The sequence below is a fragment of the Octopus bimaculoides genome, chromosome 10 (assembly GCF_046866305.1).
Source record: "Octopus bimaculoides isolate indiv1 chromosome 10, ASM4686630v1, whole genome shotgun sequence".
Taxonomy (NCBI): Eukaryota; Metazoa; Mollusca; class Cephalopoda; order Octopoda; family Octopodidae; genus Octopus; species Octopus bimaculoides.
Genome location: NC_142937.1, coordinates 53685570 through 53713069, shown reverse-complemented (window position 1 = coordinate 53713069; position 27500 = coordinate 53685570). Strand labels below are relative to the sequence as shown.

At 34.3% G+C, this 27500-nt stretch overlaps 1 protein-coding gene across 6 annotated transcripts in view; it reads left to right on the top strand.

Annotated features, from left to right (window-relative positions):
• LOC106873352 (BTB/POZ domain-containing protein KCTD5) overlaps window positions 1-16711 on the top strand; it is a 192375-nt gene extending 175664 nt beyond the window's left edge. For all 6 annotated transcript variants that reach the window (XM_089358638.1, XM_089358641.1, XM_089358640.1 and 3 more), the window contains 2 exons: window positions 10601-10726; window positions 15274-16711. In XM_089358638.1, coding sequence (XP_089214764.1) covers window positions 10601-10726; window positions 15274-15303 — 156 coding nt within the window. In that variant the 3' untranslated portion in view covers window positions 15304-16711. The remainder of the gene's footprint in view (window positions 1-10600; window positions 10727-15273) is intronic.
• The last annotated feature ends 10789 nt before the right edge of the window (window positions 16712-27500 follow it).

The window sequence follows — 27500 nt, the reverse complement described above, 5'->3', positions numbered from 1 at the left end:
CTGTATATATGTGAAAGTATAATCTCACTTTAATAGTTTCAGTATTAAAGTGAAAGTATTTGAAATTACAGTAATGACATGTTATTGTTTCACTTTTGACAGGTAATACTGAAATAGTGGAGGAGATATGATATTGCTGTGGGCTCAAACTATGCAAGAAGTTAAAAACTTTTTTGGCCTAAGACACTACATGAACCCTAAGTAAGGCATGTGTTAACTTGGAATGAAATTGGTTGTGTAGTTCTTGAGTTTTAGGGATTCACAGAGACACACATTCCAAAATTCCAGTGTTATGGACCCTGTAAAAAGGATTTTGCTCCTGAAAAATGGAGCTCGTGGAGCTGAAAAATGTGCGAGTTAAGGCCCCTATTGGGGGTGGGTGTGTTAATGTCAACCAGAGAAGTTGAATTGTTGGGAATCTTTTTAACTTGTGTGTAATATGTATTGTTTGAATTTCTTTGAAATAGGAAATATATGTATGTTCACTGGGTTTGTAAAAGAGAGCAAAGCTACAGGAAACCAAAAGACGAATGATCATGATAATCAGTCAGCTACCGTAGCCTAGTCATTACTACTCCCCAATGTAGGATTCCTCACCATACAGGTGACAGGCACAGCTGTAAGATGCATTACGGATCTATAGCAATTGGAAGGGCATGACCCAATTGAAATAACAACGTGTGACGTTTGGAGTAAAGGGAAATGAAAGTGTCGCCTCTGGAGTTTGCAAATGACCACTATACCGATAGGTAACTGGGCAGAAAAAATTTACAATCAATAAATGTCTTAGAACAACCAGTCACTCATCTGGGAAGGCCTTGAAATCAATGTTACCAACTGGGGACTATGTGTGTCCCATTGATAATAAAAAGACTCAAAGGAGGTCTGCAACGAAATAATTTTACTCAACACTTTGCAAGTGAATAAGTGGAGGCAAAGATGTGTCTCATTTACTTGACAATTTATGCACCACATTGCAGAAATCACAATGTAAGTATATCTGAAAGGATAGTCTTACACTGTTGTTCCTTTGAATTACAAATAATGCTCATCTGTTATGTTCGGGTGACCCTATAGCTACCAATGGTACAACTGTATTCGTCTTTGCTTAGGAAAAATGACTAGAGTGTGGGTGTAAAGTCCCTATGAAGGGGTCTTTGTAACTTCTAAGAAGAAAAAATTTTAGAAATATTACTTTATTTGTGTGTAATATGTATAGTTAAAATTTCATCAACATCAAAAATATATGAATTTTCATGGGGGCTATGCCCGTTATGCATAGAATATAATTTCCAAATTTCATAAAGATCCATTCAGTACTTTTGACGTAGTTTTGGATAAAAAACCAAATGACTAATGTGTGTGTTTGTGTGCATGTGTATGTGTGTGTGTATGGTTGTATATATGTATAGATATCTGTATGCATGTATATATGAGTATATATACATCTATGTGTATACATGTACATCTGTCTCTCTCTCTCTATATATATATACATCTATATATATATATATATATATATATACATATATATATATATATATATATATATATATATATATATATATCATCATCATCATCATCGTTTAATGTCCGCTTTCCATGCTAGCATGGGTTGGACGATTTGACTGAGGACTGGTGAAACCAGATGGCAACACCAGGCTCCAATCTAATTTGGCAGAGTTTCTACAGCTGGATGCCCTTCCTAACGCCAACCACTCAGAGAGTGTAGTGGGTGCTTTTACGTGTCACCAGATATATATATATATATACACATGTATATGGATACATTTGTGCAGATATATATATATGCATGTATGTATGTATATATGTATGTATGCCTGTATATATGTGAGAGTATAGTTTCACTGTAGTAGATTCAGTATGAAAATGAAACCATTAAAGTGAAAGTATCTGACATTACAGTATCGAAATGTGATTGTTTCAGTTAGTGGAATAGTTTCATTTTTAAAGTGAAAGTATTTGACATGAGTGTTTTTGTTTCACTTTTGACATGTTGGCATGTAATACTTAAATAGTGGAGGAGATATGATGTTGCTGTGGGCTCGAACTATGCAAGAAGTTAAAAAGTTTTTTTGACTAAAACACAACCGGGACCCTAAGTAAGGCATGTGTAAAATTTGAAAATTGGTTGTGTGGTTCTCAAGTTTTAGGGAATCACACAGACAGACAAACATATATTCTCATTTATATATCTTAATATATAAAGCTGAAGTTGTGTGTCTGTGTGAAGCCTTTTTAAAAGTGTATAGAAATCCACATTTTCCACTTTTTCGTAAAAATTTTTACATCAATGGAATTTTCTCGATGTGAACTTTCCAGTGCAGTAATTAGATTTTTTAAATTCCGTTTACTTTGTGTGATTTAAGGGAGATTTGGCTGTTGTTTCTAGCAACTTTTATATTTCTTCCCTTCTACCTGGAACGGTGTTCTTACACACGCGCTCAACATATAATATAGAGAGTAAGAGTAAAAGAGAGAGAGAGAGAGAGAAAGTGATACATACAATGTCATAGATTAAACTTTCCTCTCAGTATTCTTTACCTATTTTTCATAACATTGTTATGTAAAAACACACAACCACACATACGTGATCTGTAAAAACAACAACATACACATTGCTCTCGTTCTCTATTCATTTCTCCCCCTCTTCCTCTCTCGCTCTCTCAAACGCATATACGTGCAAGTAAACACAATCATTCACAAAAATATAACTCATGTTCGGCAATGTGGCATAACTACAGAGTTGTACCCACCGACTTTGGAAGGTCATAACTTTCAGAAAAATGAATATTTTTTTATGAAATTTTCTATGCACATATTATTTATTATGTAGATTCCGAATATACAAACATTTTCGGTGAAAGTGTTTTGGGAGGGGGGTGGGGAACAATTTTCGGAAATTCCACTTAAATTCCTCTTAACTTCCAGGAAAATGAATATCTTTTCGTGAAATTTTCAACAAATATACTTTGATGTATGTACATTTCGAGCATGTAGGAATTTTGAAGGAAACAACTGCAGGTTATTTTTGAGAAGTGTTCCCCACTCGGTGGTGTTTCACAGCAAGTCGTCCATATTTGTTTCATTTTTCTCTATTATGTGCTTATGTGCATCCGTAGATTTCTAATGAAGTAATAGGCAGTGAAGAGAAGCCGTCATAAGAAAACTTTTAACTACCTCTATTCCTTTCTCCCCCTCTCTCTACCTCTTCCTCTCTCACTCTCTCAAACGCATACACGTGCAAGTACACAATCATTCAGTAAAATATAACTCATGTTTGTCAATGTTTTGTAAATATACCACGATTTTCACTAGGGTGTTAGGGTTAGGATTTTAGGGTCAGGGTTAGGGTTTAGGGTTAGGGTTAGGATTAGTGTTACAGTTACAGTTTTAGGGTCAGGGTTAGAGTTTTAGGGTTAGGGTTTAGGGTTAGTGTTAGGGTTAGTGTTAGGATTAGGGTTGGGTAATCATGCGGGTGTTAATCTGAAAAATTACAGATATGTGAAAAGTACCGACCCTGCCATCTATTATAACTTTTGTTGTTCTGTTTAATATATACATAGATTATGTCTCCAAAGAAGAGAGTTTGCTGGGGAAAGACAGCAACCGGTTTAAAATGACAGCAACAGACTGTACCAATTCACCACATTCCAGAAGCTACTTCGAACATAATGCAAAATGGTGCATCAACATCTTCTGCCCAATCTGATAGAATTCTGGCAAAACTGTTTAGCAACAGATCGCCAGCAATTGCTTCATCAGAAATTGCCGTCCTAGCTCCTGCGAAAAGGGATTACCCTGCTATGTATAATCAGGGTAGCGCAAAAAGTTGTTTTGCACAAAAATTTCTATAGCTAATTAGACGGATTAAATTTACGTACGCTTAATAATTTTACGCAAAACAGCCTTCAGACTTTCCCTATTAATTTCATCGTCTTTTGAATTATGAACATATTTACATCATAAGGGTTTTTTCATTGTAAGGCTTTCTTTTTTAGTTGATTTTCACCTAGCAAGACTTATCATAGATGGCGTAATAAGTCACACCCGGACAAGGTCGGGTTATACTGCTAGTATATATATATATAATGCAAGAGAGTTAGGGGTTGAGGATTCAACCCACTAAGGGATAGTATCTATCCAATATACTGCTGGGAGGGTACCCAATTATTGTTACACTAGTGTTATACCAAGTGTAATAGGTGGGTGTGGGTAAAAGGGGGGGTTGTTTTACCCTAAATTTATATGGCAATTAGAAAATGGAGGATAATATGCTGTACCCAACGACTTGCAGACATTGTATCCCGTTGAATTAATTAACTTAATTTGTAACTAAAGTGACAAAAAACCACAAAGTACAAGTGTTTATGACAACCCATTGACAACCGGGTTTACAAATAGAAGTACATAAGGAATTTGAGAATAAACAAAAACTTACAGCTGTTTCGGCCTAGCATTGGCATGCCCCATTCTATCCGAATAGCTCCTGCCGGAGTAACTAGCGGATGATATGCTGATCCACAATAAATTCCATACAAATATACAGTAAGAGATAAAAACAAAAATGAAATAGAAATAAAAATAAAAATAATAAGGGTGCAGCAAGAATAAAATAAAAAATAAAGAAATGAAAAATGAAAATATAACATATAAAAATATAAAAATATAAGGCACATAAAAAGCCTACAAACAGTACATGAGGTCATACAAATAGTTATAGACACTCCAATATATAAGTCTGTGTGCATAACCATACTTAGATGTTCAATGATTCAAAATCATATATATATGTGAGTACACATGTGTGTGTATATATCCTTCTATCCCCTCACTCATATGTATACATATACAAATATGTATACATAGGCATTCTCCTACGTACATGGTCTCTGGTACCAACGCTATCTGCTGTGTTTTGAAGGCTGTTTATGTTTTGGGTTTTTTATTTTCTGAGTGTGTGCGTGTCAGTTCTGTATGGAAGTTCATTTCATAGAAGTTATTAATATTCTAGTAGCAATAACAGTGATAATGATGATGATGATGATGATAATAACAACAACAACAATAATAATAATATGCCAACTTTCTAACTTTGCGGTGAGGTGCCTTGTTATTTTTCTGCGTAGGATATCCTGTTACTTCTTCCAGCGGGTATGAGGTTCTGCTGGTATTTGGAGAGGGTTAATTTCTACAGTTAATTCCTCCCATCTAATTGGACAACTATTGTTTAAAACTATCTAGGCTTAGCTATGGTTGGATAGATACCAACCGGTCAAGAGGCTAGGGCACGCATGCATACGTACAACCCCCCCACACGCGCAAATGCTATGTATATCTCTCCATATCCATATACACGTGTACATATATGTATATACACATATACGTACACAAGCACACATCCCTTCATTCTACTATACACTATATAGATGGAGTTTGTCAATATAACATGGTTTGTCATAAACACTTGTACTTTGTGGTTTTTTGTCACTTTAGTTACAAATTAAGTTAATTAATTCAACGGGATACAATGTCTGCAAGTCGTTGGGTACAGCATATTATCCTCCATTTTTTTAATTGCCATATATATAGATAGATAGATAGATAGATAGATAGATACATGTATATATATAGTAGAAGTAAGGACCTGAACCCTTCAAATGGATGTTTAGCATCCAAGTTCCTGAGGAAAAGCCTAATTTGTGATTTCAAAAGGATTATATTTTCATCAAATTACGAGGGAAAAACTCGAATTCTTATCAATCTTGTGAATTTATCCGAAGTCCTCTCTCCACCCCATCGGAAAAGATTTTCCCAACAAATTTCTTTATAATCGTAATCTATACCATTTGAAAGGTATTTATATAAAATTTCATTTAAAAAAACTCCATTTTCTGACACCACCACCCCCCCGTTGCTTTCTGGGCGTTTTTGTTTTCATATTCGTTTTTTTACACCCGTTGCACTACCTTTTTTAAATTTTGTTTTCAGGTAATAATGTCAACATTAAACCAAAGGACATTTATGAAGTCCTTATTGATTAAATTTTTTGTTGGATAATTGGTTAATTCAGCGTTTATTTAATTTCTACAGTTACTATATTATTTTTTAGAAAGTTTCTTTCTTACATCTAAGATATTTTGTACCTGCCCAGTTATGATATTTTCAGTTGATATTTGAATCTTTTTGTGTTATTCCACATAAAATATGGTAGTGAGACATGGGCTCTGAATGCAGAAGATATTTTTGTATTATTCCACATAAAATATTACTCTTTATTATTTTTTTAAAATATTTTTTGTTTGTATTTCAGTCTTCCTAATTCATATATTATTATTTTTGTCATGTTCCTAACTCTTTTTCCTTCCCTTTTCCTTGGAAAATATATATATTCATATGTAAATATATATATATATCATCATCATTATCATCGTTTAACGTCCGTTTTCCATGCTAGCATGGGTTGGACAGTTCGACCAGGATCTGGGAAGCCAGGATGCTGCACCAGGCTCCAGTCTACAGCTGGATACCCTTCCTAACGCCAACCACTCTGAGTGTAGTGGGTGCTTTTTACGTACCACCGGCACAGGGGCCAGAAGAGGCTGACAACGGCCACGATCGGTTGGTGCTTTTTACGTGCCTCCAGCATGGAAGTCAGTCAAGGCAGCGCTGGCATTGGCCACGTTTGGATGGGTCTTTTTACCTGCCACCGGCACAGGTATCACAACTACAATTTCCATTTGATTTTCATTTTGATGTTGATGCACTTGACTCAAAAGGTCTCCTCAAGCACTACAATCCAAGGTACTTTTGAATGGGCTGGGGGTGGTTATGCGAAATGGGTGTAGGACACAGCCGTGAACTCACTTTATTTGTTGGGTCTTCACAGTCACAGCATATCTCCAGAGGTCTCAGTCTTTCATCATTGCCTCTGTGAGGCCCAACGTTCGAAGGTCAAGCTTGACCACCTCATCCCATGTCTTCCTGAGTCTACCTCTACTCCAGATTCCTTCAACTGTTTGGGAGTGGCACTTCTTCACACATCTCTCCTCGCCCATCCGTAGTACATGACCATACCAGCGCAAACGTCTCTCTTGCATGCCACATCCTTTGCTTCTTATGTCCAACATTTCTCTCAGGGTGTTTACACTCTGTCATGTGTGCACACTGACATCACACATCCAACAGATCATGCTAGCTTCATTTCTTTCAAGCCTACACATGTCCTCCGCAGTCACAGCCCATGTTTCACTCTCACAGTTCACACACATGCGTCGTAAATCTACCTTTCACTCTGAGCGAGAGGCCCTTTGTCGCCAGTGGGGGTAGAAGCTTTTGATATATATATGTGTGTGTGTGTGTGTGTGTGTATGTATTAGGCAGACAGGCACAGCGAATGCTAAATTATATGATGCTTGTGTGTGAATGGCTGTACTCCATGGTAGTGAGACATGGGCTTTGCATGCAGAAAATATACTCCATTGGATGTGCATGCATGACAAAGTGCTCATGTGTCGAGAGAAAGGTTGGCTATAAGAGGAATCAAATGCTACATGCATGTGATACATATGAATGAAGACAGCTGTATAAAGAAGTGTCAGTCACTGAAATTGGATGGTACCCATTGAAGAGGGAGACCCAGGAAGACATGAGATGAAGTGGTGAGGACCGATCTCAGGTTGTTGGGCCTCATGGAGGAAATGATAATGGATTGAGATGTCTGGCAATATGAGGTTCTTGAAAAGACCTACCCATGTCAGTTCTAGAAGCGCTGTGTATTCCACCCACACATAAAATAAAACTTTCCACACATCCTACCCAAACAAACCAAACTACATCTCTTATCTTCCTCACATTTCTTCTTCCTGCTCTAGCTTATCTCTTACTCCCCAATCCTGTCCTCACGGCTCTGCTCACTGTATCATTGCTATACCATAGTCACCCACTCCCTCTATATACCCAGGTTTTCACCAGTCACCGAACTACTCTTGGCCTTTGTGCTACTTTGGCAATACCTTGTCACATATATTATAACCTCCATACCTTGAGGGTATGTGCTGGCACTTGCCTCCATCTTTCTCTCTCTTCCTTTACTCTTACCATCCCATTTATATTCTGATCCCTGTTCCTTGTGAGTATACTCCAGCACTTCACCATCATCTCTCCCCAGCTCTCTCTCTTTCTGGCCAGGTAACTGCGTACCTCCTCTACAGCAAAACACCTGTTTCTGCCTCTCCATCACACTCAAACCTTTCCTCATCTGATACAAAGTCACCTCTAATACTCCCTCTCATCTCAAAGGATCTTGTCTTGCAGGTTACTTGGTGACCTGCTGGTGTTGGTGATGCACAAAAAGCATCCAGTCCACACTGTAAAATGGTTGGCATTTGGAATGGCATCCAGCTGTAAAAACCATGCCAAAAATGACCTCACCTGTGCTTGTGCTACATAAAAAGGATTCTATCCACTCTGTTGGGTGGTTGGTGTTAGGAAGAGCATCCAGCCATAAAAACCATGCCAAAACAGACACAGAAGTCTCTTGCAGGCTCCTACCTGGCCAGCTCCTGTCAAACTGTCCAACCCATGGAAGGTGGATGTTTAACAATGATGAGTCTGAACCTTCTTTATTACTTTATAGAAAGATAAAATTTTGCTCATCTGTACTCCCCCTCCACTATATTCCATTACAGCTACATCCTAAGTATGTAGTTAATGATTTAAAATATAAGAACAATTTCTCTGTTCCTTACAATTTATGTTTTTCATATATTTATGCATCTCTTTGAATGATTTTCATTATCTTTAGGTCCAAGTAACTCTTATGTCTGTTGATATCTTCAGTGATGCTATCATTAAACTTTATACTAATGTATCATTGCAATATTATTGAGCAACAAACTGAGCATTTAGTAGCAACCTCTTGTATGTCATACTTTAATCTGTTATCGATCTCTTTGTAAAAACAAATTGGATGAGTAGATGGATCAGGAGTTCACATCTGTTGTTAAGATATTGTGTTTATGAAAAAGCTATTTTATTTTATACTTCCTCAGTTCACCTGACTGTAAAGGTCAAAAGAGGTAATCACTCATTGCTATTAAATCTCTTGTCACAAAAAATCAAGCCACCAATTGTAGTCATTACACTGTTGTATGTGATAAATATACACAGTCTAGGAGTGTTAAAAGTCCATTACAGCAGTCACCTCTTGACTTTTCTTAGTGAGGACAAATTGATTTTACCCTGTGTGGTGGTTTTGACAAAAGAGGTAGAATGATGTATGCGAATGAAAAAGCTGAGGTCTGGTGTCTTCTATTGCCATCTGATAAACCTTTCAGTTGATTAATCCATTTTATCTAATAATTAAGTGTCTGAAATTCCTTTGTTTTTGTTTGCTTGGGTTTTTTAATATCACAGTTGAACATCAACTTCATTATTTTTTTACCTGTCTGATGAACACAAGTATTGAATAGACATTTCTGAATTGAAAGTAATGGTTTAATTAAAGAAAAGGAATATCTTTTGCCGAGTCTCATGACAATGCCACTGTAGCATACAATCCCCACTCCACACACTTGGCTTCTATATAGTTCTTGTCTACTAAATTCACTGTCAATGCATTAGGTGGCTCAGGGTTATGAAAAAAGACACTTACTCAAGCTACTATGCACTGGGACAGAGCATAAAACTATATGATTATAAAGCAAATATCTCAACCACACAGATATGTATATTTAGGTGCAGGTGTGGCTATGTGGTGAAGTAGTTCACTTCACAACTTGGGCAAATGTCTTTTACTCTGGGCCAACCAATACCTTCTGAGTGAATCTGGTTGACAGAAACTGTGTGTGTGTGTGTGCATACGTGTATGGCACCATTTAGCAACAAGTTGATTTGTTTACATTCCTGTAACTTAGTAGTTCTACAAAGAAAGGAACTGATAAAATAAGTACTATACTTGAAAGAAGTACTGGGATCCATTTGATGGATTAAAAGTTCTTTGAGATGGTGACACATCCAATAACTGAAGCAAGTAAATGTATTTCTAGGAAACCCAGAATTTACCTACCCCCTCCTCAACACTTACTTGAAGATACCTGCTAGTGGATGCAAGCAAGGTATTATTGTCAGCAATCTGTGTTGGATGGACCATATTTTTAAATCCATTAAAAAGGCTGAGGGTGCCTAAGCATCACTCAGTAAGACCTTTGTCAGCCACTCATGAGCTATCTGTTTAATGCTATGGCTATGGTACATCCACACTTACAGTTTGCATCTCTTGTCTGGAAACCCTATCTTGTCCAGAATATCAATCTACTGGAGGCTATCCAGAGATGTGCAACCCTACAAATATCCTCTGACAGTCACTTACCAAATCTTGAATGTCTTATTTCTTTGGGCATCAATACAGTGGAATGTATTTATTATAATTACATGATATAATTATTTTGTCCATTTTATCATTTACATTATCATCATGTGTAAAATTTTAATTCTCAACTTTGAAATTTCTCCTTGTTATATTGTAGAATACTCTGTCATATTTATTGGTTCTGTAATTATTTTACTTCATTTTCAGTTAATAAACATTGGTTCACAGTACACATACGGAACTGAAGACCATGTAGAATTTTTATGTGTGGTTTCCAAAGAATGCCCTAACATTGTCAATGGACAAGAAAATGAACCTACTGATAGAGCAAAGGTAAGAATTGTTTTTGCTTATTAGTTCTTATTTTCAGTTAATTCCTTCTAAATTGGTAACTTAATTAAACAATAGAATATTAACTCTCACAGGTTCTACTGAATGAGTTTGTGGAATGGATCTAGATAACATTTGTAGATTGTCAAATTCCTAAAAATAAACATGTTTATTCCATGGAATATAATTTTATCAGCTGTCATGTAAATGGTATTAAAAGAAATCTTTGGATTATTTGGCTCCATCATTTCTTGTTAGACAAGCAAATAAATTTCTATGTATCAATTAGAGTGTTGAATGAAATATAGGTGTGCACAATCATATTTAAATGTTCATGTACACTTGGAAAAGATTTACTGCAGAAATTGTTTCAAGAGAAAAATTCTCCTTATAGACAAGATGCCCAAAAAACACCAGAGTCAGGATAAGCAAATCATATGATAAATTAAAATGGGGAAAAAATAAAGAAAACTGCACTCAAACAAAAAAAAAATTCCTTTACTGTTTGTATGGGAACAAGTTTCATTTTATGACTACAGTCTCCAGTAAATAACTTTTTTACATTTAAAAAAAATTTTTTTTTATGGCTTTGAAAGAGGAGAAACATAAAACCCATGATAGCTTTTCAAAGGGAGGAAGGGGAAGCATCTTTAAACAGGAGACCTGACCTGTATGTTTACAACAATGGGCACTCTACTAAAGTTACACAAGGGTCAGGTAGTAGCATGAACAGAGTGACCACTCAAAAATAAGCATGATCACTCTAACAAACCACAACGCAATTTCCATTTATTAAATTTCATTCACAATATTATTACTATGCAGACTTTTAAGCTAACTTCTATGGAGGGCTAATTAGGCCTGCAGCTGAAAACTAAAGAGAGCTAAATAGCATAACTATAATACATCTATAATAACTATATGCCCTGGTGGTGTTTGATCAGAAGTTAAGGACAGATGAGAATTAACTCTATAATGCAATCATTCTATTGTTCCAGTCCCAAGTTGAATTCCAATTGTTGGTCAATTTGTCCAAAAGTTCTTATCTTGACGTAAAAGTAACAAAGAGAATGTCATTTATCTGACAAACAAGCAAGATGGCATGGATCAGCTTTACTGCTAGAAATTGCAAACCAAATGCTTTTAAATCAGATCTCAATGCTGGATGTTCAAGAACCAAATGAAGGGCAGATTTTCAATCTTGGAATCATCCTGATTCCAAAAAGGTATAATATGTCTATGTAGGGAAAATGTAGACTGAGATACAGGGGTCCCAGAGGAACAGACAGTATTTCGCTTTTAATAATATAGAAGATATTTGGTCAAGGTTTTTAAACCCCAAATTTACAAAAGGCCATTGGTTAACCACAGAGTTATGGCTTCACCCATATGAAAAAGAATCAATAAACTCAACATAAATGATAGGGAACAAAAACAAAATTCTGACTTCATTTCATTTGATACAAAGTTAGGTTGTAGAAATTGATGGGACTGATCTCAGAATATTTGCTGATTTTTGCAAGATGAATGGTAAAAAGTGAAGTTAAGCCATTGTAGAACTTGAACTTAAAATACCTAAATGTAGTGAACTGAGCATTGTGTGTGGCATTCAGTACAGGTCTTTACCATTTCTGCCAGTTCTCTTGTTTCATGAATTCTAAGACAAATTTTTATTGAAGCTCTTAACCTGAGTTCACTGATGAAGTATTGTGACATGGTAACAAAGTATAACTATACTATCTCATACTCTAATGAGGTATACAGCAGAGATCTAACCAAAAGTGTGAGACAAACAGCATCCTAAGCTAAAATACCTTCATTACATAAGAGTAAAATCATCATCATGAATAATAAAAGGAAATTGAGAAAAGAAACCATTTTTAAAAAATCAGGTAATTTCTTTAGAAGAAAGTCTGCTGTTGTTGCTAGTACAGACACAAAGAAGAAATGGTGTCAGTACAGAATTGTCATTTGTGGGAAGATTGTTGTGGCAGGGACTGTGACAGCAGAAGGACAAGCAATGAATAAGGGACAAGTGTAAGAATATTGAAGCTGATTGTGTTAGAATTAATCAAAGAGAATTTAATATTGGGATTTTGCTGTTTAACTTCATGTGCCTTCCCTGACAAACATTCCACTGTCTTTTTTTTCTTTTTGCTACAACATACCACTTTCTTTTTTTTTTCTGTTTCTTTTATTTGAGTCAATCAAGTAAAGCATGTTCCAAAATCACTGCAAAACCAATTTCTTGGAATGCCAACTGTTTTTCACAGATCTCAAGGAACTTCTATTGCTACACTTCACTTGAATTTTTGTTGTTTATTCCCTCTAATCTACCACCACCATTGATATCTCTTTTGTGGGACATGCCCACACTCTGTTCTGTTCAGCTCAATACTAAGGTAGGGTGTGCAATATTAATTTGTACAAAGACATGGCTTATCAACACACTTGTGATTTGGTGGACCTCCAGCTGTGCTATAGGTCAGTTTTGATAAATGCTGGTTTGAAAATTTCAATAATAACAAAACAAAAATGATTATTAATCAATGGAAACTTTGTAAATATTGTACTAATTAAGAGAGTGATGTCCTCTTTTATCTGTAGGGCATTGCTACCTCCTAATTTTCTCCTACCACTCCAGCCAATGTCTGTAACAATTACAATGGAAATATTACATGGTCTAAGGAGAGTCATTATGCCAATATAATTAGCACATGCATTGGTTCATTTCCAGAAACACAACATACATTTGGGAGACCTCTAGGAGCATAGTGGAAAGGCTAAATGAGCACAGGAGAAAATATAATGACAAGAAACAGTACTCCATACTCTATCAACATGCCAAAAACCAACATGGTAGCACACTGGGCTGAATTGACATTTGCATTTTGTCCAAACACCCAAAGGATCCATCACTTAGACAAATACAAGAGTACATCCTCATAAACGAAACATTACCCATACTAAGTAGGAAATACACATAGAAGGTAGAGTTACCCCAATACCAAAGATACCACCTACAGAATGGTACATTCGTAAGTAGGTTCATTTGTAAGTAGGCAGTCAAGTAGATAGGTAAGTAGATGAGTTTTAGGTGGTTAGGTCAGTCATATAGATTGTTAGGTATTTAATTATGTAGATAGGTAAGGAAGATTGGCAAGCTAACTGGTAGGCAAGTAGATAGATAAGTAGGTAAGTATGTAAATAAGTGGATAGGTAGATGGATGGGTACACATGTAGGTAGGTACATAGGTAGTACAGACAGACAAGTACACACATATACACATAAGGAAACAGAACCATATGACCACATATATACACATACATGCATACACACAAAGACACATATAGGCACACATACATACACAACAGGCATACGTGCATACTCACAGAAACTCATATGCATAGACACACTCAGACATGCATGTACAAGGAAGCAGAGATACACACACACACACACACAATCACATACACACATGCATGCGACAAGATCTCAAGTAGACAAACACAGCCTCTATAATGGACTAAGTCAAAAGTCATTGAAAAGGTTGCAAGTAGCAATGGAAGAGCTTTGACAAACAAAAACAAATTAAACAATTGATTAATTAGTTGGATATTTAACCAATTGACTAATAATAAAGAAGTGGAATTGCACCAGTGTGTGTGTTAAATATATTGGCATAATGACTCTCCCTAGACAAAACAAAGTTTGTTTCAACACACAAATTCACATAAAGAATCTTGCAAACCAGATACAAAAATGAAATTACATGGTCTGTTCTGTGCAACGTTCTACCAAATACTGTATAGTCTCTTGTCTGCAGAAAGTGTTCTACTAAACATTACAAAACTATCAATTACAAATGTTAAAAGTTCTTTCATGTATAAAACATTGAAAGATGAATTTTAAAATCATTTTTCATTTCATTTTGGCAAGCATTAGATCCTTCTTTAAATTCCATCTTATGAATGAGTTGTGTGTCTTTTTTGGATAGCATTCCTAATAACTAACTTTAGTCAGTTTCTGAGAACTAGGGTAATAGATACAAGGAACATAACAGTGTTTGTGGTAATAATTTGGTGTCAATCCTCAAATTATTGTCTCCATCCTTACAACAAAGCATTAATTTTCTACAATTTGTTGCATGGAACATCACAAATTAAAACCTGAAATAAAGTTTTTAAACATAAAATTAAAGAGTTCTCACTTTATGAAATAAGCAGGCTATAAATATTGCCTTGAGTTTAAGCATTTTTGAATTTAGGAAGAATCTTACAACCAATATTATAGAAGGAACATCTTTGATCTCTTTCACGCCTGAACTTAACAGAAAGTAATAGAATTATTCTTTACCAACTTGTTGCTAAATTAACATTACTTAATATTAATACTATAGAGTGGATGGAATAAGATTCTGGAACTGTTTGAGTGTCAAAACAGTTTTATGAGAACTGGAAAGTGATATGGCCAAAAGAATATTTAAAAAAAAAAGATATTTTAATATTCATTGTTTAATATTTTAATATTCATTAATTTTCTTTTTCAGGTGTTACAACAGAAAGGATCTCGAATGTGAATAAGAACCCTAACTTATACTGCTTATTGTGTGCCCTACTGCAGGGAATAATCCCTAAACACTGCTGTGGTCTAAGGAACATTTTCTGTCTTTCTCAAATGAAAGTGTGTTTATATTATTCATTTTTTTTTAAACTGAAGGAAGAGAGATTTCATTATTTCTCTTTCATAAAAGAAAATGTGAACTGTAACAGCAAAAGAGGAAACAAAGTAAGAAAGAAAGAAGGAAAATGTAGAAAAAAGATAAGACAGAGAGAAAAGAAAGAATGCAAAATGATTCACAGAGACCCCTTCATTACAGTTTCCTCCAATCTAAAATTGGAATAAAGGAAACCTTTAAGGAAGCATTGGTTTCCAATAATTGTTTTTTTTTTTTGTTGTACACATTTCCTACCCTCCCCATTCTCCTTCCCATCACTCTTTAATCACAACTATAAAAAGCAGCAGTAATAAAACAATCCCCTGTCTTACACAATAGGGTTGTGCCTCTTGAACCCCTTCCTTTTTCCATCTCCCACATCAGTGTGGTCAGTCTGTCTTTTAACTCGTCTGGCTACTCTTGGATCATCACATATCAACATTTCAAAATCTGTGCTTAGTTGCGTGTGCATGTGTGTGTGTGCATGCATATCTCTGTTTAAATTTAGGAACTATGCTGTCAACCACTTATCATGGGTTTCATACACTTCATGTAATAATCTTCACCGATTCAGTAAAATTCAGTGCAAGCTCTAAAAATGAATGAATGAATGAATGGCACCTCATGTGAACATGGTTACCATTTCTGTGATGTGATACCTCACACCAAACAGTAAACATGAGCTGACATTATTATTCATTCATTTGTCACTATTGTATGGATATCTCAGTTCTCACACATATACTTGCTTACAGCCATGTACACACACACACATTTTAACTAGTTATACATACATATTTTAACTAACTATATACACACCACACACATATACACATATACTACACATGAGTCATATTAGACCATCAAAATTCATGGTTTGTAAGTTTGTCTGAAGAGAAATATGTAAATTGCATTTTCTCGTTTCAATAGATATGTATAAATACAAGAAACACAGCTATTTTTTTCTTCTCTTTATTTTGACTTTATTTAAATATTTTATTTTTTTATTTTAATTTTTATTTCTCCTATATCCATTTCCTTTTCTATTTTGTTAACCAAATTTTTACAAACCATTTTTAAACAAAAAAAACCTGAACTCATCTGGAAGTTCTAAATTTAATTGAACTCTTAAATTCTCTGTAGACCCTAATGAAAATGAAAAAAAAAAGGAAAAAATAGGGTAAAAAACACTAAAACAAAGCAACTGGCTTCAGGAACCAGTTTTGAAACCTGCTGACTAAAAACCTGTAAATGAAGTAGTTAAATTCTTTATGTGTCACTTTAATTTCTTGTTTCCATTGGGTGTTTGATATTTTTTGAGCATTTTTACAATGTGTGTGTGTGTGTGTATGTGTGTGCACTAACAGGCATGTATATTTGTTGGTGTGTATTGTGCTTCTGTGAGTGTGTGCATGCTAACAGGTATGTCTAAATGTATCCATGTAGTGGGGATCTGTGTGATTATCAATGTTATGTATTTGTGTTTCTATTGGTATGTCTAATACTTGATGTGTATACTACTACAACTACTGCTGCTACTACTACTATAACTACTAAGGGGGAAAGCTGGCAGATTCAATAATACACTGGACAAAATGCTTAACTGCATTTCTTCCAGCTCTGAGTTCAAAATACAAAGGTCAACTTTGCCTTTCATCTTTTCAGAGTTAATAAAATAATTACTAGTTGAGCACTGGGGGTTGATGTAATTGACTGTTCCCCATCTCCTGACATTGCTGACCTAGTGCTAAAGTTTGAAGCCATTATCATTATTATTATTATTTAACTAATTCTCATCCCATGAAGTTCATGCTTGTTGTTCTGCTGTACTTCACTCCCCATTTGTGAAGATTTCTCTTGGGTCAAGAGCAGGGAACATTCAGAATGGACTCTGGTCTCTTTGGAATTATCCCAAGAAGGTATTTCTGGCATTGTTGTACTAAAAAGAAATATTCAACTGAAAAAGTATGTGTATGCAAATCATATATGTGTATGAAATAGATTGTGTGTGTGTGTGTGAGAAGAAGTATGATAATACTGCTAAGTACAGTAGTAACCCTGCCACTTTAATGTAAGTAGACTGGATAATGATTCTTTGCCTAAAGCTCTAAATTCGCCATCTTACAGTGCACATACATATACAGATAGACATACATGTATATACGTGTGTGTGTGCATGTAAATCAACCAGATAAAAGAAGCAAAGTCAGAGAATAGATGTTTGTTTCATTAGTTGACAGCTGTTTTGTAGATTACAAAACAGGTGTCAACAATGGAATAAACATTTATTCTTTTACTTCAATTCTCTTATCTGGTCAGTTTTTATATCTACTCTTCACCATTGCGATTCATGGGTTTTCAGAACAATGGTGAGGTTACACACCAGCCTTAACCACAGTTTTCCTCATTAGCCATGCTCCAGGCGGGGAGCTTACTGTGAGCTCTGTTTGATTCTTGCAGTACCTATTCTTATATGTATGTATGTATAAATTTACACTACTCTGTTTCACACATACACAAATACTGATATAAAACATGTTATCAATTTTCATGCCATTTAAAAAAAATTTAGTTGTGCGTTTGGTTTTATTATTATTATTATTATTATTATTATTATTATTATTATTATTATTATTAAGGTGGTGAGTTGGCAGAATCACTAGCATGCCAGACAAAATGCTTAGTGGCATTTTGTCCATCCTTACATTCTGAGTTCAAATTCCACCAAGGCTGACTTTGCCTTTCATCCTCTTAGGGTTGATGAACTACCAGTCAAGTACTGGAATCAATATAATCGACTGTCCCCATCCCCCAATTTCAGGCCTTGTGCCTATAGTAGAAAAGATTGTTATTACCATTATTATTAAGGTAGTAAGCTGGCAGAATCTTTAGCATGCCAGGCAAAATACTTAGTGGCATTTCATCTGTCTTTACATTCTGAGTTCAAATTCCGCCAAGTTCAAATTTGCCTTTCATCCTTTTGGAGTCGAATTAAGTACCAGTTGCATACTGGGGTCGATCAAATTAACTGGCCCCCTCCCCCAAAATTTCAGGCCTTGTGCCTATAGTAGAAAGGATTATTATTATTATTATTATTATTATTATTATTATTATTATTATTATTATTATTATTATTATTATTATTATTAGTGCTTGTAGTGTTGTTTGTAATTATCATAAATGAAAATAAGGAAAACAGGACAATTGTTTTCTTTTTAAAAAATATTTTCAAATTTTCTGAATCTTCCCCTCCTCTCTTTTGTAGCCTGAATTCCCCCAAATATGTCTTAGCTTATGTTTTGTAATTTTTTTTTTATCACAACTGAAATTGCTTCAACAGCAAAATGTTTGTTTTGTTTTTTTATTTTACAAATGATTTTCTTTCTTTTGCCTAAAAAAATAGTTGTGTATGTATGTATGTGTGTGTGTGTGTGTGTGTGTGTGTGTGTGTGTAGCAATTACAACCTTATGATAAATGAATTTTGTTCTTTTCAAGTCAGTTTATAAGTTTTTTTGTAATGTTGTTTATTTTATCATTTTATTTTTATGAGACCAGTTGCTTTGCTTTAATAATTAGAAGGAAAAACAGGATAAGGAGGAGGAAAATGATGAACAGAAAGAAAAATAAGGTGACATTTTCAATTTGAACAAGAGTTGGTTGCATGGATGTGGAAGGAGCAATACAGTCAAACATCATCATCATCAATCTATATATATATATATATATATATATATATATATATATATATAAGACGGGTAGGTGTGCATGCATACATACAGGTGTATGTACATAGTCGCTCCACACCCACACGTAGGTTGTTAGAGTACAAATGTCTTTGTTTTCTTATAATATATTTTGATCAGATCAGTTACATAACTGATTGCCTCCCCTGAATAAATTTCTACTCCGATTTGGTTTCCCACCTCACTCATTACAGGCTATCATGATAGTAATCAGTTATACAGGTCTATACATTGCTTATACCAATGATCTATACTTCTGTACTATACATATCTACATCTTGCTTCACCAAACCAATATCAGTGAAACCTCATGGACATTTGCACATAGTGCACTATAGAATTGGAACTGCCTACAAACTGACACCTATACACACACACTTTGCTCACTTTTTCCCACCAAATTCATACTTTCCCATTCTTATGTTGAAGAGTTTTTGACTTCTGACTTGTTCATATTTTCATCCCACTTTTTCTTCTTAATTTTCCAAATTACAACAGCAACAACAATAATAATATTAATGATGATAATGGTGGTGAGAATGTAAATAATTTATTATGATCCAAGTGTCATTGGGACACTTGATTAATTTCACTAGTGAGATTAATTAACAAAACATTTAATATTAATAGTGTATTAATCTATGTCTACATTTCTACTCCACCTCTAACTTCTGGCTTTCAGGCCATAATGGGGGCATAATGATAGTATTGACATAATTCCTGTGTCAATACTACCAATTTATCAGATACTGATGCTTCAAGAGAAGATATTCTTGTGTGTGTGTGTGTGTGTGTGTGTGTGCACATGCATACATTCACACATATATAATCATTATATACCTGCTTTTCATGATGGCATAGATTGTATCAATGAGCCGAAGTGTTGTAGAACCACATCTTGCTCTAGCATTTTAGTTTTGACATAGTTTCTGTGGCTGGATGCCCAACCTAGCATCAACCACTTTACAGAATGTACTGTGCTTTCTTCATGGAACCAGCACTAGTGAGGTTGACAGACAAAGGATAAAAGAGAGAAAAGTGAACGCTTTATGTAAGATATTGAGAAGGATAATGAGAGGCAAAGGAACAGGTTTATTGTTGCAGAAGAAATTCATTGCTACCCCACATAATTATATATGGATGAAGTGGGGCCAGAAAGAGATAAATATGTTGGTGACAAAGTATCAGACCAATCCCCCAACTTAAGATGTCCAAAGAAAGGGAGTGTAGGAAAAGGCTGAAAGGGTGTGGTAGGGTGAGTAAAAGGACAGAAACATGGGTAGATGTGATCAAAAATATATAGAGAGAAGTGAATGCTGAAGGGAATGGTCAACAAGGCTGGGGGTGGTTGGTGGTAAATATGAGTGGTGATGAGGATGATAAGAATGAGGGATGGATTTCAACTGGAAGTGACTGACGGGGAGAAATGATGATTGTCAATACCAAAAAGGTGATACGGATTTAACTTTTATAAATTACAAAAGCAGGGTAATGCAGTAGGTATGAGAATTAGATGAAGAGGTACAGTAGGTTTAGATTTGGAGATATATTGGGCTAGAGACCTAATTATATACCTATGCATTATTCTTCCAGAACCTTGGTTTTGTCTTGTAAGCAGAGCTGGACAGGTCTTCTTCAGCAGACAAGACTTTGTTCCTACAGACAAACTTTGTTTCCCTGAACTTTCTCCAGTGTATTCTTACTCTTGCCACTATACTTTCAGAACATCTTCCTCCACTATTAATTTGGTCTCACAGGTAACAGAAACTATCAACTACCTCTAAGGGTGCTCCTGGGCTCTTGGTGTTTATGGTTCCTGTGCACCTGCCATATATAAAGTCCGCTTTCTCTATCAAACTGCTTATAATTCAACTGTGCTTCTCTTGTGTACCCATAATTAGTATTGAGAGAACATTGTATGAAATTTGTATCTACTCCTATTCTGCATACCAAGCAAAGCTATTTTCTCGATATATATGACTGCAGTTCAAAAACTGAAACAAGTAAAAGAATGTGTGTGCGTGTGCATATATATTATGTTAAAAGAGTATAAAATATGAAAGAAGGGACTGAAATAGGTTTCATGTTGTAGAAGAGTGACATATCCACTTGATTATAGACAAGTGGATGGGGGTAATCAAGGTGGAGTTAGAGAAAGATATAAAATAAGTCATACGATCATGATGGATATATATATATATATATATATATGAATGTTCAATTGTGTTGAACAAATGAGAGAGCAGAGTGCTCACACATGGTTTACTGAAACTGAACTTTTAGCTTGAAAATTCGAATTGCATGAAACTTGGGTCACAAAGACTACAAAAAGCCTTGTGGAATACAGCTATCCAAGGATTCCTGGTTGAAATATTAATTTATTTCACCATTTATTAAGCTTGCAAAAACAAGATGGTTTAGTGACTGTGTTCTATGCAATGAGCATGCTCATTTACAAAGACAGAAAGAAACACAGGAAATGATTAACTTCATTGTAAATATAACAAGGTGTCTTATGAATTTCAAAAATTACATAAATCAACACTGGAATTTATTAGGTCTGATGGTTTATCATTCAATCCTACTAAAACATATTTTGTAAAATGCAGACATGAAGAAAAAATTTCATTTGTGAAATGCTATATATATATATATATATATATATATAATTATTCAATATTAACAGTTTTGTATTAGAAAACTAATAGAATTTATACAGGGCTGTAATAAGAAGTGCTCAAACTAGTTGAGACAAAAGTACAAAATTAATTGCAGAATAAAACCATTAGGTCATCGACTCAAAAAGCCACAACCCAGCGATGACCACATATAGGAAGTACAGTATAAACCACAAAACCAAAGTAGCAAAGGGAAGTAAAAATTTTATACATAAGAATAAAATCGATTAAAAAATATAATAGAATAACATAAATAAATAAACTGCGATTAAAAGGTGATTAAAAATATTACAGAGCGGTACAGATATAGTGGAATAAAAATATATATAGAGAGAGAAAAAAACAATAAAATAAAATAAATACATAGGGAAACGTAGAAAAATAGTTCATCTGTTGAGATTAACGACTAATAAAAGAAGTTTAAGTTTAAATTGTACGAAAGTTCATTACTTCCCTCAGGACAGCAAATTTAGCAGGTAAAATCCAATTTCGTAATTCAGACAGGAATACCAAAGTACACAGGACGACATAATAACACAACATCCAATGTGTAACAAAGTAAAATCCATATTTCACCAACGTTATTTAAGTCCAAGAAAATCAAGGCACACAAGTCGATACATTAAACCAACATCCAGCAGGTAACATCGGTAAAATCAATCTATAATTTAACATCATTTACAAAGGATTACAGATATAGGTCGGAATCTGCATGTATTATCAGATAAAACTGGTAATATCTATTCAGTACCACCTGAACTTTATGATAAACTGATAATGAAGGAATTGAATTCCGGATACAAGCATGCTAAAAAGGATGCGTTAGCATTAATGAGAACCAATTAGAGATCATATCAAATTTAGGCTTATTGGATAGAACCCAACCTTAAGCTCCTAAAACCCCACATGCTCTTTTAAAGGACCATAAACTTGACTTTTTGTCAAACCCATCGATTAGATTAATATGTCCGACCAAATCGGATTTGGGCCGAATTAGCAAATCGGTAATCGACGATATTATTCTTGTTATAAGAGGCAAGGTTCAACTCCCATTATGGACTTTTACGGGGGATGTCATTATTTGGTTTGATTCCCTTAGGGATAAAACATCTCTTAGCTTCCTACAATTCGATATTTCGAATTACTATAACTCGATATCCCCCATACTATTAAATAAGGCCTTGGTTTTCGCCCGCAAATTTGTTGATTTATCAAGCACAGACATTGACATCATCTTAGCTGCTAGGGAGACCCTTATATCATACAACGAAGTTGAATGGCAAAGGGTGGACTCAACGTTTTTTTTTGATATTATTATGGGGTCATCGGATTCCGCACAGGTAACGGACATAGTTGGACTATACCTCCTGTTGCAAATTAAGGCCAGTTTTCCCCTTCTTACTGGTGGACTATATAGGGATGATGCCCTTTTTGCAGTAAGGGGTAGATCTAAATCTGTTTTAAATAGGTTGAGGAAGTCCCTGAGGTGTTTCCTTAAGGACTTCTTCAACCTAGATATTATATTTGATATTAACTCCAGGAAAATAAATTTCCTGGACGTGACATTATGTCATATTTAAACGTCTCATCAAATCATCCAAGATCTACAATAGATAGTATTGTTACGGGCATTTCGATTAGAATATTAAATCATCAAACGAAGAAATTTTTAACCAACACACGCCAGTTTATAATAACGCTCTTGAGGCAAGCGGCTTCAAAACTAGAATTTTGTATATACATAACACAAGATTTAAAAATAAGATGGCAGGTTCACCACCCGACCATATTGCGTTCAATCGGTGTGGAGGCAAGACATTTTTAGTAGTAACCGTAGTAAGCAATTTTTTAGAAACGGGACTGGGAACGATGGAAATATAAATAAAAATAAGGACACTTTAAATAAGCATACGATACCGGAAAATCCTAATATGGGGATATTTAAAACAAAAGTTTTGCGACCCAGAATAAGAGAAGTAATTTGGTTCGTCCCCTCCTTTTTCCCTCAGGGTAAGAAGTTTACCAAAAATGTTTTTTAAGATCCTGGAAAATAATTTTCCTACGGACCACAAATACTACAGTATTTGTAACAGGTCTACAAGTGTTCCTACTCTGGAATGCCTAATTTAGCATCCATTATTGCCTCTTTAAATAGAAATAAAATAAATAAGTTAAAGCTATGCGAATATCCGTCTCAGGGAAACCCTGTTTATAATAAAAGCAACTATAAACCACACAACGATAGTGGGACGGGCTCTTCATTCCCTCGGATTGTGCCTAAATCTGGGAATGAGATAAGTGGAACGGCTGATAAGAATAAATTTGTGAGGGCGGTTAATGACATTGGAAATAACCTTAAGGGTGGCCGTAAAAAATTATGTAATTGTAGGGACCCTTTTTTATGTCTTCTCGGCGGACTTTGTCCACAAGCGTCGTGTATAAATGCATAGTCAGAGACGAGGACAAACAAAATAAGTTTTATATTGGAAGTTCAGTGAATTTTAAAGCCAGGTATAGAGCGCACATGAGTTCTTTCTCAAATGAGAAATATTATAATTCCACTACACTCGCCTCTTACCTGCATGACCTCAAGAGGAGGAATAAGAAGTACTCTCTTGAATGGTCAATCTTATCTAGAACTGCCCAATTTAAGGCTAATATTAGCAAGTGTTTATTATGTATTAGGGAATCCCTTTCCATTCTTAGGTCTTTTGGGCCGAAAACCTTGAATAAGTTTATTGAGGTAATCCCTTTTTGCAATCATAAATTTTCCTCCACCTTCCTAAAACTATATAAAAATAAAAATAAGAACAAAAATAATAGAATTAGTAGTGGTAATAATGGTAGTAATGGTGATAATAATAGTAATGATAGAAATAAAAATAAAAAGACAAAAATATAGATATAAAAATAATAATAAAAATATGGATACAATGGTTAGTATTTATTTATTATCATAGCTTACGTTGGATTTGAAACCTGGTAGTTTTAATTAGTTACTAAACCTGCTTGACTATTCTAAAGGGTATATCAAAATTTTTTTTTCTTTTTATTTTAGGTCTAGTCCATATTATCTATATAAACTTGCTCTCATAATATAATTTCTTTCTACTGGTGCCTTCGTTGATGTTTATGTGTATTCTTTACCCTGAAGAGGGGGTCATCACTAGTTTGTGCTCTAAATACGGTGATGTACCCCCTGAAATGGCCATAGGTGTTTTGTTTGTATTCCGACCTATATCTGTAATCCATTGTAAATGATGTTAAATTATGGTTTGACTTTACCAATGTTACCTGCTGGATGTTGGTCTAATGTATCGACTTGTGTGCCTTGATTTTCTTGAACTTAAATAACGTGGATGGTGAAATATGGATTTTACTTTGTTACACATTGGATGTTGTGTTATCATGTCGTCCCGTGTACTTTGGTATTCCTGTCTGAATTATGAAATTGGATTTTACCAGCTAAATTTGCTGTCCTGAGGGAAGTAATAAACTTCTTTTATTAGCCATTAATCTCAACGAATGAACTATTTTTCTACGTTTCCCTATGTATTTATTTTAGTTTATTGTTTTTTCTATATTATTTTTTCTATATATATATTTTTTTTTTTATTCCACTATATCTGTACCGCTCTATAATATTTTTAATCACCTTTTAATTGCAGTTTATTTATTTATGTTATTCTATTACATTTTTTAATCGATTTTATTCTTATGTATAAAATTTTTACTTCCCTTTGCTACTTTGGTTTTGTGGTTTATACTGTACTTCCTATATGTGGTCATTGCTGGGTTGTGGCTTTTTGAGTCGATGACCTAATGGTTTTATTCTGCAATTAATTTTGCATATATATATATATATATATATATATATATATATATATATATACATACATATAAATATTATATGTATTTCTATATTTCTGTCATACATTACATGCGTATATATGTGTGTGTATGTGTATATATATATATATATATATATATATCGACTTTAAAGAGAGCTCAAAACTGATTCATTGAAAATACTTTATTATAGTAATAATAACAATGAAAATGACCTATGATCATTTCGATGCAATATCCAGATCGATTCTTGCATATAAAATATTATAGAATATGAAATACTACATCTCGTCAGGGCCTTATTATTATTATTATTATCAGTAATATGCAGACAATAAAAATAGAAAGCATTCATATACAATTTTCATAGTTGACCTATAAAACCATGCAAAGCAGGTTGAAAAGACATGAAATGATATACAACCGTTCATCTTAAAAGTGTTGAAATCAAGCAAATGAATTAAATTAATTCAAATCAATGATGGTATACTATGAACTTCAGTTATTAACCAATCCAGAACGCTGTAGATTTCAAAAAACAATGTTGGAGTTATAAACATCAGAATGAATACAAAATCCATACCGAAGAAAAACACATTTAAATACAAGATCCTGGTCAAATAGAGGTATACCTAAAAGATAATGCTCTTATATAATAGGCATAACTACAGGGTTTTACCCCCCCCCCCCGACTTTGGGAGGTCATAACTTTCAGAAAAATAAATATTTTTTAATGAAATTTTCTATGCATATAGTATTTACTATGTAGAATCAGAATATACAAAAATTTCCGGTGAAAGTGTTTTGGAATGAGGGTGGGGGACAATTTTCGGAAATTCCAACAGAGTCCACTTAAATTCTTCTTAACTTCCAGGATAATTAATATTTTTTCGTGAAATTTTCTACAAATATACCTTGATGTATGTACATTTCGAGCATGTAGGAATTTTGAAGGAAACAACTGTAGGTTATTTTTGAGAAGCGTTCCCCACTCGGTGGTGTTTCGGAGCAAGTCGTCCATATTTGTTTCATTTTTCTCTATTATCTTCGGTATGTAAGCACCATTATCGGTGTGGAACTTATTTAAAAGTTCTTATACATTTATAAACAAAATTAAGGGCTCAGCAACAGGTTGCTTCACCGCATACCGAAGTTCAGAAATAGCAGCTAAAAATGCTGAAACTCCAACAGATAGCAGTTACCCGCAACTTACATTGCCTATGTGAGTTGCGGGTAACTGCTATCTGTTGGAGTTTCAGCATTTTTAGCTGCTATTTCTGAACTTCAGTATGCGGTGAAGCAACCTGTTGCTGAACCCTTAATTTTGTTTATATATATATATATATATATATATATATATAAATAAAAACCCACTTCAAGATCAACATACATGATATGTAATCTTGATATCAAAGGACAATTATTTTAAAATTTATATAATATAATACTACTATATACATGAATTTAAGGTATCCTCAATAGGTAATCAAATGAATTTAAAGCAATTTACACATTATAACATAGCTAAATAGTATATGGGATTGTTAATAGGGGCATCTAAACTACTTAGTCTATGCCATTAAACCTGTGATAACATTGTAACCACTAAAATTAATTTAAAAAAAAAATTTTCTTATAACCAAGAAGAGACCAATAATGGATATTTACTCAATATACATAAAAGATAATAGGTTATAAGAGGCAAAAAATGATGAATAGACATACACTCAATTAGCACCCAAATAATCTAAACTCAATACACCAAAAAATTAACAACAAATATACACG